The sequence below is a fragment of the Protopterus annectens genome, chromosome 14.part0 (assembly GCF_019279795.1).
Source record: "Protopterus annectens isolate FY-2018-M chromosome 14.part0, PAN1.0, whole genome shotgun sequence".
NCBI classification, from domain to species: Eukaryota; Metazoa; Chordata; order Ceratodontiformes; family Protopteridae; genus Protopterus; species Protopterus annectens.
The window spans coordinates 535,271,889-535,286,466 of record NC_056748.1 but is presented as its reverse complement, the minus strand read 5'-3'; the positions used below and the strand labels follow the sequence as shown (position 1 = coordinate 535,286,466).

The 14,578-nt window shown below is 38.1% G+C and overlaps 1 protein-coding gene across 1 annotated transcript in view; it reads right to left on the bottom strand.

Moving 5' to 3' along the window:
- The window catches only part of TMEM254 (transmembrane protein 254), a 712,540-nt gene extending 699,386 nt beyond the window's left edge, over positions 1-13,154 (bottom strand). The window contains exon 1 of the mRNA XM_044056284.1: positions 12,979-13,154. Coding sequence (XP_043912219.1) covers positions 12,979-13,056 — 78 coding nt within the window. The 5' untranslated portion in view covers positions 13,057-13,154. The remainder of the gene's footprint in view (positions 1-12,978) is intronic.
- Positions 13,155-14,578: the final 1,424 nt, after the last annotated feature.

Here is a 14,578-nt window from a genome sequence, read left to right as displayed (position 1 = left end):
AAAGGATGGCCATCAAAGCAATCTAGTTTACCTCAAGAAGTACAACCTTATTTTCCATACAGAGATGAGATTTTGTCTGACAATGGTAATCATCATGAAAGGTCCTAAAGTTAATGTTCAAAAGTCCTTGCAACAAGGGTACATTACTATCTTACAATGAGGTCAACCAGGAGCAGACTCTACCAAAAGAAATGTGAAAGGACTAGTATTCTGGCCTTCTATGTCACAAGATTTTGACAGAATACTTTCATCTTGTTCTGTGTGTAACAGTACAAAGCCACATCAACAGAAAGAACCACTTCAGCTGAACCAGATTCCTGAACTACCTTGCTCAAAAGTAGCCACTGACATTTTCGAGTGGAATGGTCAATATTATTTGGTGTTAGTACACTCTTATTCCAATTGGTTCGAGATTGACCTACTTCCCAATCTAGCATCTACTACTGTCATTGCTAAGTTGAAGCGTCACGTTGCAGTTCATGGGTCTCCACACAAAGTTATTTCTGATAATGGCATGCAGTATACAAGCCAACAGTTCAAAAGATTTGCTGAAGAGAGGGACTGTACTCATGTCACGAGTAGCCTGGAGTATCCTAAGTCAAGTGGTTTACCAGAACTTGCAGTGCAAAGTGCAAAGCAGTTAACTAAGAAGTTGAAACGAGACTGTGATGCCCCTGCACTGGCCCAGTAATCAAGGAGCATCAATCCTCACCACTAGCACCAGTGAGGGACGTGCACAATGGGAGGATGACAACTACACACACAGTAAAATACAATTTCCCTTAAGAGCACACAGAGCTCACAGTCAGTCTGGGGCTGGTTTTCCCCCTTTCTCCAGATCCCCCAATAAGACTCCCCACTGGCACAGCTACAGGGTCAAGACCTCAGCCAAGCGATCAAGCCAAAACCTCCAGCACCGTCTCTGTCCAACTAGTACTTCGTGTCCCTGCCCAAGTAGCTGACACACACACTTTGAGATCTGATTTATATACAAACACACACACACTCCTGGGAAAGGCTGGCACAGGTTTACTAGCTATGTCCCCTTCTGCCCAGACTAAAATGTAGTTATCACTGCCACCAGCCAGCTCTTTATCAGCTACTACAAGGCCCTTACAAAGGGTGACCAATTCTACTGGGTAATGTTACTATTATCCAAATAGTAAGTGTGACCAAGTCTTACAAGGCTGTTTAAGAGTGGCATGTACAGTGTCACCAAATACATATGCAAGTACTCTAAGAGCTTAAATATCTCTAAAGAAACCAGCCACAATTAAAATGTTTAAAAATATTTAATAATAAATAAAAAAAGAACAAAACAATATTCAGCAACTCAGTACAGCAACTACAGAGTTCAGAATCACAGCAGTATTTTAAAATAACATTGCAGGACAGCCTCAAATAAATACAGAAAACATCTAAACTAATCTTACTACATTCCTATCTATCTCTAAAAGAAATAACTGTAATCTAGTTACTTACTATTTGCAAGACAAGTGCTGATGAGAGGATGTTTCCAGGTCCAAAGACAAATACAAAATGCAAAATCTCGGAGAGAGTTCCCAAATTTATTTTAAAACATCACTGCTAGGTCAGCTGGATCATGTCACTATTTGTCACCTGCCTCCAGTTCCCAGGCTAAACAGATACCAACAGAATTTAACATTTCTCTGTGAAAAATACTTATCTCTCAGAAGTTTCCCTAGAACTGGAAGTCGTAAAACTGTTGAACACTTTTACATTTTAAACCTAGCAAATATTTCTTTTTCAAGACAATAAAAAAAATCTAGCTCTAGACATCCTTTCTCTCTGTATTAACTAATTTTTACAGCACAGTCGTAAACAATTTCAACTTATTTTCTTGAAGGTTTGCAAGTTAACTCTGTATGTTTCAATATACATTTCTGTTCTTTTCCAGTAGGGTACACTGTGGTTACATTCCTGAAGCTCAGTACATAATATACAGTTCAACACACTTTTGCACCTGTAGTTTAATATCCACATAACATACAGTTTTCTTACATTTGTAAGACAAGCATACAAATCAAATTAATATTCACAGATGACATAGAATTATTTACAAAATTCCAGATAGCTCGGCTGGCAGTGTCACATTTCTATATAAATCATATTAATATTTTCAAGTGACATATTTATTTACAAAATTCCAGCTAGCTGGGCTAGCAGCATTTTGGTTTGTCACAGAGACAGTAGTGATGTTTTCCTGAATCTCTTGAATCTCAGAAACATTCCTTGTGATAAACATCTTGGTTCACCTGCTCAGAGACTTCTGTCGAGACAAACTAGAACCACATTGACTACTGATGGGTAATTGGTGGTTCCATGTTTCAAGAACAGCAAGTTATTGAAAGCCAATCTGTTGAAGAAGTGTATAACCCAGAAGTCCTATTACTATAAAACCAGCAAACCACTCATCCATGACGATATGGAGATGTGGTATGGATGCAAACACACAAAGGTAATGATCGGATTAGAGTTATGAAGAACATCTGTCCAAAGCCGAGGTCGTACATTATGGAATCACAAGGAGTGGAATTCAGGCAGAATCGGAAGCATTTGATACCAGTGTCCGAACTTGTACCACAGCATATAGCCTGTGAGAAAGACTCCTTATCTCAGAGGGAGTTGTCCGGTGCTCCAGTTGCTGAGGAAGTTCCATAAGCTATTTCTGTTCCTGTGATGAATCCTGCGACAAGCTGTTCACCAAAACCTGTCCCTGTTGTGAAGTCCAGTCCTGATAGTTATGTCACAAGATCTGGTCGAGTGTCGAGACCATGTTCCAGATATACAGTGACTGGGACATAAACAATATGAACAATCTAAGCATTGTGTTTATTTTTCTGATTGTCTATATTGATGCATGCCTAACTGTTATCTTATTTTGTTAAAGGGCAATCTTTTCTTTAACAGGGAGGATGTAGATCAGTGTATATATCTCTTTAAGAAACCTCATGTGGGCATGTACTAAGTGTATTAATTCTGAGCATGTGCAGGGACAGAGTGCCATTTTCTAGTAAGCTGTTGAGATGTAAAAATGCATGTGTGTGAGCCCTATCTGTTAATCAGTTTGTTTACATTTAATGATGCAGTTGTCCATCTGGATGTGCTTTCATGTAATAATGCTTCTTAAATGAAGTACCCCATCTGCTTGTCTTCCATGGATTAGGGGATGAGTGACACTACTGAAGTCATATCTTCTATACCAAACAGAAATCTACCATATTTTTGTTATATTTTCATGTCTAGGTCCCCGATACATTTCAATTGTTGCAAACCAAGTTCTAGTCCCTAACTATAAGTAATATTCCGTGCTGAAAGTGGATTATTTCTCCCAAAATGTTCTTATGCTCCATAACTGCATTTTTTGTGGAATATATATACCAGCATAATATTCTTCCCTTGCCAACAGCCCCTTACTTACATTGCTGAGTTGGGAATGATGTGTGTGAGCACATGCATCATTCCTCACCCATGCAGCCACTAGGAATCAGCCAGTATTTAAGGGGTGGGTTTACTGGTCCCCTCCTTAATGCCCAACTCTCACTTCCAGAGGATCAAATGGACTGATGAGGCTCCTGAATGGGAATGAATGAACTGAAGGACAAGGACCCACTTCAGGGATGGCTAGTCTTCACCCCTGATGGAATAAATCAGCCAACAGGACACATGAAGGGAAGCCATTTGACAAGGTCCCAGGGAGAAACTACAAGAATATATTCACCTGTCACTCTTCACCATATATACAAGTGCTGTTCTGCTATCATTCTGTAATTAACACAAATCATTGCATCATCATCCTTACCTTACAGTAAAAGCAAATTTAGTTGTAAATAAATTGGAAACTATACTGCAATAAATGATGTACTTGCAGAAACAGACTAAAACACCATCTGCAATACACAAATAAATGTATTAAGGCTATTTCCAATGAGCTGTATAGCAATGAATTTCGGCTTTTCCTGGTTAGGGGTTGCCACAGCGGATCACCGGTCCGCAGATTGACTGGCAATGGAGTCTTCATGGTGTCGAGTTGCCAGCCCAGCACCCAACCTTCACAGAAGGCACACACACACACACACACACACACACACACACACACACACACACACACACACACACACACACAAACAGGCCTACCTGCATGTCTTTAAAACTCTGTAACTCACTCAACCGCAGGGAGGACATGCAGGCTCCACACAGAAGGTGATCCAGCTGAGAGTTAAACTGGAGAACCTCTTGCTAATACTAATAATTGCATGCATTAACATATACCAGCAAGATATATAGATGGCTAAAAAGATAAACTAATCCAAAGCGTAAAACGGTCACACAGACAAATCATTTAGTGAACACTGCAAGAAAAACTCATCCATGTAGAGTTTTCATGGTGTAATACCCTAATCTTCCTGTAATGGAGACCCACGAGATATATGCAAATAGCCCCTTAATGACATACAGTGTTTCGACTATGTGGCTTCTGAATACCCATGACTTCTTACTTTTTAAGTCTTTATGAGTATATTCAGGCCAATACAGCTAAACCACACTGTCTGTGAACTTAAGTGTTGTACTGTACTTTAGTCACACAAAGTTTCAAAATCAAACTTGACGTCAATAACTATTAAGGTGCTTGCAAAATCAAAGGGTAAAAAGGTCACAGAGACAAACCATTCAGTAAAACAGCAAGAACTAAGCCAATCTGAGCAACTGACTTTTGGGCAAAAAAAATTATTATAAACCAGCGGTGCACAACATCTGGCTCCGTGGCCAAATCTGGCCCTCAATGCAACACCCTCCGGCCACCAGAGAGTAACCAAATTTCTTTTTAAAAAAGTGAAAAAATGCTATGCCTTACTCCAGGCATGCAAACTTTCTAGCACGTAGTTACTTACCTAATTGACTGCAGTTGCTCACACCTCTAATTTTAGCTGCGGAAGTAACTATTCTTTGTTGTTTATAACTTGTAGTCTGTAAACAACTTTCTGCAAGAATTTATAATAAGTCATGGCTGCAAGCCAGAATAAATTTAAATGCAAAGTTGATGTAGAAAACAGGGAATTTCATGACTGCTGTCTTAAGTAAAAATGCCAGTCACCTGTACCTACTGTTAACTCATAACGACTTGCTATGCTTTGAGGTGGTCCGCAGTTGCATTAAGAATTTGTGTAGTGGCCCTCCCCACAAAAAAGCTGTGCACCACTGTTATAAACAAACAGCAGCAGTGTGCAAGGTAGTCTAGCCAAGCTGGGTCCACAATGAGTACTTATAAACAAACATCCTCAGCAGTACGTAATTCAGTGCAGCTTAGAAACAAGCTGTACTACTGGAAACAACCTTTACCAACTGTACAAACTATCTGAGGGACCTAGATGAGTGTAAGTTATGTTAAATAATATTTATAAACACCTTAAATCAAACCAAATGCATCTATGCAATGCAATACATTGTGCAACAAGGTCAATCCGGTTAGAACTGGTCGATCTAGCAACAATGTGTATTAAGGAAATGCATCGTAAAGCATCCCAGCCAAATAAAAAAACAAGTATTATTATGCAACACAATTTAAAAACTACACTTAAAGGTCACTGGCTGTGACTAGATAAATTAAGCCTGGAGCAAGCAGAATGCTCAAAACAACAGCAAAATTCCTCCTCTCAATATAAAAAAGTGACTCGAGTGAGCAAAACTCTGCAAGATAAGCAGTATTAACAGATTATCAGTAAATGCACTTAAAAAACACACAGATAAGATTACATTAATAATTAAGAAAAAGGTTGTAGAAATTCTCAATCTAGTAGTAGTGTGTAGCAAGGAAGTGCAGCCACAAAGCAATCCAGCAAAACAGAGCAGCAGGTCCTGCCATGCAGCACACTTAAAAAGTCATGCTTAAGTCACAAATAATCAGAAAAAACAGTTGTAAATTAAACCAAGCACAAACATAATTCCCAGAACACCAGTAAATGCTGTATTCTCTCTACAGAAAAAAAAGCCAAACTGTGTCCCAAATAAACAAAAGTCTGGTGCAATAAACATTACTGACATCTAGATTAACAGCAAATGCACTTTAAAAGCACACATCTGGAACTGGATTAAATCAAAAGTACTTTCTTGACATCACTGGGGTTGGTAGTAAGGTCAAGTCAGGTTAGAAATTGTCAATCAAGCAGTATGTAGAAAGGAAATGCAGCACAATCCAGCCTAGCCAAACAGAGTAATAAAGGATAACACAAAAACTGAAGTACATTCTTTTTACACTTACAGATAAAATATACAGGACAGAGAATACTAAAACTACTTCTGCATTGCAATTCATCAGAGACAAGAATAAAATGAAGTACGTTCTCGTTGCACATCCACACAGGCAGGAATGCATCCAAGTGTCTTCTCTTCTATAGGGTAAAAGCTCCTTTCCCTCATATGATTACCCATCAGGTAGTCTTCCGCTGGTATACCTAAAAGTCTCCTTCCACAGTCCTCCCAGTACCCTCTTCGTTCTCAAGGGCTGTGCATCTGCCGAGCAGCAGGTTAATGGGATTTAAACAGTCCTATTTAAAGCCACCTCTCATTACTACACAATTCTACCATGCATGCCTGCTTATTTCTGAATTAGCCCCCTTAAGGACAGTGCTCATTAACCATCACTATGCCAAAATATAGAAGACGTATACATACACATACACAGTGTATCAAAAATTAGGGAGCAGAGGCATTTTTCCATAAAATAAAAATGTATGTAAATAAACACTCACTGTTAGGAGCCTATGCCTGAGAGATAGCTTTTCTTTGCTTTCTCTGCTGGTGGGTGGCTGGTTTGTGTGTTTTAACCCTGATAAGTGAACACTAAGACCATTGTCTGGCTTCTCAGATAGTAAGCCACCTGATGAGGAAAAAATGGATTTGAGCTATTTTTTCTCCATAACTTTCAACTAAATGGAGGAACTCAAAAGAACGCAAACAAACCGAACAACCCTTCAGGATAGGATTAATACGAGCCGGACACCTACATTCTGAATAAACCCTTTTAAGTGTTTTTAGTTTTTATTTTACTTGTATCCATATGAATACTGTTTAATTATAACCATTTTTTGACTTCCAACTAGTGGTACAAGGACTGGAATCTACTGATTGGTGTTTAAATTCAGCCACCCCTTTCATGTTTAACTTCCATTTTTTCCTCACCAGATGGCTTACTATCTGAGTAGCCAGACAATGGTCTTAGTGTTCACTAATCAGGGCTAAAGCATGCATACCAGCCCCCTACCGGCAGAGAAAGTGAACAAAGACACCCATCTCTCAGGCATAGGCTCTTAATAGCAAGTGTTTATTTACTTTAGTTTTATTCCCTCAAGCACTGGGGGGGCTACACTCGCAATTCTATGGAATTACTTTCTGTCATAAATATAAAATATAAATATAATATAAAAAATAAAATATAAAAATATAAAATAAACATATATAAAAATATATATAATATAATAATAACAATATAATATTTTTTACACATGCCAAAAATCCACATTGTCAACACATACCATATCAAACCCATCCCATTAGGCCAAAGGTAGACAACATTAAAAGTAACAAAATGCAGAGTGTAATCAAAAGTACTAACAACAACGTTTTACTATCAGCGTTTATGCACAATCATTAACTCTTCAACAATAACAAAAAATGAAGCAGTATTTGAGTGTCATTTTGTTTTTAGCAAAGCTATTTACAGAAAGAGTCAAAAGGGATCATGGAACAGTCTATCTATATGGCAGGTGTTCATTCTGCTTGATGTGTTAATAGGAAAACAGTGACTAGATGCAATCAAGTGCTTAAATGGCATTAGCAGTAATGTAAGAATATGTAATTCAATAAAGCCTACACTAAGTGTACACAGTATATATTCAACAAAATCCCTACTACATTTTGTGTGCTTTCTAGTCACCCAGAAAGACTACACTAAATATAAATGTGTTTTGTTTTAATATCCACTCTATCCAACACTTTTTTGGGGTCAGTCAATCACTCCAAAACTATAAGTTAGGACAGGAAGAGCAAATTGATTTATAGCTTGGATCTTGTTCCTAGAAATCTAGCTGTTCTCAGGATTAATTTAGGTCTTCTAAAGTACTTCTTACTGAGTTTTATTCGCAATTGTTCATGTTTTATTGCTGATCCTTCATCAATTCCCAAATATTTACACACTCCCTCTTGCTCAAGTTCTTTTATATCACATTCTTGTCCCAAACTGACGTTTTCCTAGTGCTGCAGTTTTCCTGCTTTAAAGGTTGCTTTTGCACATTTATCAAGACCAAATGACATTCCAATATCATCTGAAAAAGTTTTGACAACCTGCAGCCGTGCTTTCAGTTCCTCATCTGATGAGCTATACAGTTTTAAATCATTGACAAAGAGAAGATGAGAAATCATTAGACTTTGTTGTTTTCAATGAGCCAAATTGTAGCCATGGCCTAAACTGTTAAGTAAACAGCTTAATGGGTTAATGGCAAGTCACCCTGGAATATCCCCCTTTGAATTTTTATCCCTGGTATAATAATCTGTCCTTTATCGTGGCTTAATTGCAAACTGGTCTGCTAATGTTTCATGGTTACTGTAATGTAGTCGATTGATGTAGGGTGTATCTTATACATTTTTAAGCACTCTTTTATCCATGAATGTGGGATACTATCAAATGCTTTTTTGTAGTCAATCCATGTCATACTTAAATTCTGCCCCTTCTTACATTTCTCCACTATAACTTTGTTTAACAACAAATGATCCTTTGTTCCATATGACTTTCTGTTATTGCCCTTTTGTTCTACTGCCATAATTGAGTTTTCTTCTAAATGACTATAAACTCTGTCTGCATCAATTCCCATGTATAGTTTATACGCCGTTGGAAGACAAGTTATTGGTCTATAATTTTTAGGGTAGCTTGCAGGTTCACTCTTAAGTAAGAGCACTGTTTTTCCTGTTGTTAACCAGTACAGTGTCTGTTTGGGGTGTGCATATAAATAGTTCTTACTCATGGCTAAATCCTCGTGTAAAGAAGTTAATACTTTAAGTCAAAAGTTAGGTACTGCATCTAGGCCTGGGGTTTTCCAGTTAGAGGCTTTTCTTAACTTTGTTTCAATCTCTCTGGCTGTTATTTCATCCAATTTCATATCCTGTACCTTTAAACTTCTTATTCTTTCTTTTACTTCTTCTATCCATTTAGCATCTTTATTATGTTCTACAGGATCTTCATAGATACTTCTCCATAATGTATCTATTTCTTATTTTTTTTTGGCGGTCTTTCGATTTCTTTTACCTTATTTCCCAATTCTCTACAAATTTTTTTGAATCATCAATAAATTGCTTATTTTGTACTTTTCCTTTATATTTATCTTTGTATCTTCCAAGTATTTCTGCCTGTGCTGAAATTTTTAGTTTGTTATTTACAGTAGTACACAATAGATCCTGGTCAGTTCTAATACCGCGCATTGCTTTTATCACATCTATCTTTCTTAGTATTTTTGTTGATCTGTTTCCTCTTCTATAATCTTCTAACAGTGACACTTCTTGTCTTAGCCGTTTTATAATTTTCTCTATTTGATATTTCCATGATGGTATTCACTTTTGCCCCTTCCTTTCCCTCGCCACCCTGTGTTCCTGTGGTAGAACTTTATTAGTTATTAATTTAGCAGCACAGTAATATATTGTTTATTTCTGTTATATTGTATGGATCTCTATGAACAGTCCTAATTACTGTGTTTGTTTTATCAAACTTCTGACTTTTGGGGTTTTATTAACCTTCTGCAGTCTATTTCTTTCATTGATCTTGATATATCTATGTCTATTAAATCAAGCAACTCTTCTCTTAACTCATTTTCTTCTAAACTGAGGGAACTTCCCTTATTTTCCGTTTCCTGCGGGCATTCTATAGAAGATTCTATAGCATCTTCCTGTGGCACATTCTCTTCAACTTCATCCTGCGCCATCCATTGCTCTATCATATGGGAACTCACTGGCCTATCACTCCTCAACATTGACTGTATCAGAGTTTCCACAGTTTCCTGTTCCTTCCTTTGCTGTCTAGCTTCAAATAAACATGTATACTGGTTTCCTGTGGAAAGCTCCAAAACATCTTGATATGGCACCTGACCAATTGCTTCCTGTTCCACTGGTTTCCCCTTAATTTGGATATCCATTGCTATATCCTGTTGTGGTGCTTTCTGCATTCGATTTTCTACACTAAATCCTTCTCTTTGCAGCTGCTCCATAACCTTAATTTCTATTTCTTTGACTTCTCCATTACTAATCTCTTTTTCTGCTTTTCCCCTTAATCTCCTTATTTTTTTGCATTGTAAAGTTTTCCATATCCTGATTTCTTTGCCTGTATTTTTCTTCAAATATCTTTGGTGCTGCTCTTTTTATATTGGTTAGTTTTGCTTTCTCCTTTGCATAAATATTACACCATATTAAGTCTCTTTCCCTTTCCCCTGTCCATATTTCTTCTTCACGTCTCCTGATCTTCTTGCCTTTCCTTATTCTGGGAACTCACTCCATCATGCTGTGATGTAGTCTGTGTTAGACTTTCTACATTAAATCCTTCACTTCTCAGGCACTCCATAACTTCAACTTCTATTTCTTTAACTTCTGCTTTACTAATCTTCTTTTCCACTTTACATCTTTGTGCTATTAATCTTTTTATTGTGAAATTTTCCATATCTGGATGCTTTTGCCTGTATTTCTCTTTGAATATCTTGAGACTGCCTTCTCTATATTAGTTAACTTAGCATTCTCCTTTGCATAAATATTGCACCATATCAAATCTCTCTTTCTTTCCCATGTCCATATTTCTTTTTTATATTTTTCAAATATCTCTAGGTTTTGTTGTTTATATTTTCGCACTTCCTCAGATGCTTCTTTTTCCAAACAGATCAAAGTTTCTTGATCTATATATTGTTTTTCAAAAATCTGTTGTATTAATGAATGCAAATTTGTATTTGAAGCTTCTGACAGTTTTTCTTGCGGAGTATTTTTCTTTCCTCTAATTTCTCTCTTAATTGTTTTGTAAATCTTGTGTCTGGAAATTATGGGCTTTTTACAACAGTATCAATACATAATTTCTTTCTTATCCTCAATAGTCCACTCTATCGTCTTTATGGCACGTCTTTGGCCAATCAATTTTTGTGTTGTTTTGGGGACTACTACTTCCTTCTGCAACAGGGGGCATCCTGCAACAAGGGGGCCAGTATGCGTGGAGCAATGTCTGGCTATACCAAACAAGGGTTTATTTCCAACCACTAGCAATGCCCAGCTTAAGTACAAGCACTCTTTTTCCTGGCTCACACAGTTGAGTTCCTTGTGCACTAAAATGAAGCAGTAAGCTATACACTATATGGCTTGATATACATGACAACCTCAGTCACTCACTCATGACCATTCCTAATAAGATGACTCGTCCTGTGTCTGATTTTCTACCTGAACATAGGTGGCATAGGGCAAAGAAAAGATTCTGGCAGAAGGATGATTTGGAAATGGAGGTGCCAGCCTTGGGATACACAAGATGGAGGCCCACACAACTACCTGGGTGTTACTATGCATGCAGAATCATACAGTAATCAGATGTCATTCTATTCAGGTAAACACAATACTGAGGCATCACTCTACCAACATGCTTGCACACATACATATACCCTGCACTCCCACATGTGTTGTACACACACGGACAGGCACACACACTACTAAGATGTTATTTTCTTTTGTAGAACGTTCAAGTTCTACTCTGTTCACAAAGGAGCACAAACAAAAAATACTGTTCAGGAATCACTGTCTGCTCATACTATTTTATCACTTTGCATACCACACACACATTACCCTGTTCTCACACACAATACTTATAATTCGGGTTCACTTAGGGTTGCCACCTTTTCAAATGGGCAAAGTAGGACATTTTTGGTACAAACATCAGATTTCACAGGCCGACACATACCCATGGTCAGTACAAAAGTTAGAACTTAAATTTCTTGCCTAAATAAAAGCTTATTCTTGTAGCATTTTAGTTGCTTACTCTGTTTCTTATAACATTTAGGTATTTCAGATAAAGAATAACTGTTTTATGCAACTATTACATAAAATATAGGAAATAATTTTGTCCTAAAAGCTCAGGACATTTGCCATTTTTACAATTTTTTGTCAAGACACAAGTGCCCAAAGAGGGACTATCCCTCGCAAAGTGGGACAGGTGGTAACCCTAGGTTCACTGTGTTTCTCTGTCTCTCACACACGCACACCTGATACTCAGGAGTCCCTTTCTTCACACACACAGGGAGGCATGTGCGCGATAACATGCACGACACACACTAATCGTGGACACGCATTCACACTCTCCCTCACACACACACAATTTGTTCAGTATCACCCTGTTCTCACACGCAATACACTCTTTTCAAGCGCGCGCGTACACACACACACACACAATAATCACGCATTCACACTATTACTAGTCTCTCCCTTTCTCTCTCACATGCACGCACATATTTACACAATCTGGTCAGGCATCGCCCTGTTCTCACACGAAATACACACTGTTCAAGCGCGCGCACACAAATGAAAGACTAAATATAATATTCATGATATCAGTTGTCGAGACGCAGAATGTGAAAACAGCATCAGAAATTCTCTAAATACTTACGAGATATCAGAATAAAAAATAAATTCACTTTAACTAAAACTACACTCCAGTTAGTAAATTGACAGTGACAACCACCATAATTTGCACTATCATACGTTTTCCATTAATACACACACAGATGTGATGTCTAGCTTGTATTGGCAACGTCAACCGATGTAATTTTCGAAAGACAAAACAACACTGTGTGAGACAGAAACGGGTAAATGACTCTTGTGGACTGACAGAATAAGCAATTTATGTCCATCACCCTTGGCGGATAATCATCCCAGTATTCTGCCCTCAGCACTCACCGTGAAATATCCCATGGACAATGTGATCAGGGCCACCCAGCCTGGATGTACCAGCTTGAAGTAGTTGTTGTGCGACATAATAACGAAACAGATCGCGTCAAAAATCGATAAAACTAACTGAACTATCTCTACGGTATTATTCAGAAACCGGCTCGCGCACGTGCAGACTGCACAACTAATACTGAAAGCCGCTCCTTCTGACGTCTCGCAGGTGGGGCTAAAAGTGGTCTGGCAAATCCGAATTTGCAGCGATAGAGTTGGGCGGGGAATCAACAAAGTGGGTGGGTATAAGACCCGAGTTTACCATGTGAAAGAAATTGTAATGTCAGAAGAAAAATTGTAAATATAAAGTCTCGGTCACACCCTCTAGGGCTGGGAAATGCCAGAAGTTGTGGAATACATTTTAACGCTTTTATGATGGAGTTGCCGTCTTTCCGAATGCACACGCTTTCTTTTTGGGTATCACACTGTTCTCATAGGGATACGGTTACCACATAACTTCTCTTTCTTAGGGTTACCACCTGTCCCACATTGCGAGGGACAGTCCGTCTTTGGGCAGTTGTGTCCTGCAAAGTAATCGAAAAAATGGCAAATGTCCCGAGATTTTAGGACAAACATATTTCCTATATTTTATGCAATAGTTGCATAAAACAGTTAATCTGTATCTGAAACACCTAAATGTGATAAGGAACAGAATAAGCAACTAAAACGGTACAAGAATAAGCTTTTATGTAGGCCAAAAAGTGAAGTTATGTCCTTTGTACTGGCAGTGGATATCTTTTGCACTGCAAAATCTGACGTTTGTACCAAAATGTCCCACTTTGGGCATTTGAAAAGGTCGCAGCCCTACTCTTGGGCAGAACAGTCACTTTTTGCCCAGTTATGTCCTTCGGGAAAAATGACAAATGTCCTGAAATTTTAAGGCAAAAAATATTTTTTTATCTGTTATTTGGCTTTGTATTAGAACATTACCCCACCGCGATTTTCGCACATGAATGGTCGTGGGGCTGAGTGACAAGTCATGCAGGTTATCCAGGGACCAGTTATTCGTTCAGGATATTCCATCTGTGACCGTTTGTTGTTGCTCTTTTTTTCCCCATTTTTTTATTTTTAATTTTTCGATATACAGAAGACGCAATGTTACCGTTCTTGAAATATGGCCATTGCAAGGTAGTTATTAATTAAGAGATGCAAGGATAGGTTCACGTATTAGTGGGACCAAAGGGCAGTATGTACGCAGTACTTTACACCCCCCATCCTAATGTTGTGCTTTAAATTGCTTTTGAGGGGGGCAAGCCCCCCTGCACACCCCAACCTTTCTTACTGAACATGGCATACATTCTAGTTTCACAGTTTTCATTTTTTTGAAATGCATGCTAACATAAAAGTTGTAAACCTAACAACTTTCCCAGTTTATAAACGCAGACAGTACTTAAATTATCTCCCTATATTTCGTAGTTTGCCCCCCCCCCCCCCCCATTCTATTAGGCTTTGTTAAGATTTTGGGCGTTAAAAGATTGAAAGGTATGCGTCAGTGTTAACAACTGGAACTGTACTTTAACCGTTACGGTTCCAGGTTTGTACCTCTCTTATCTTAGTT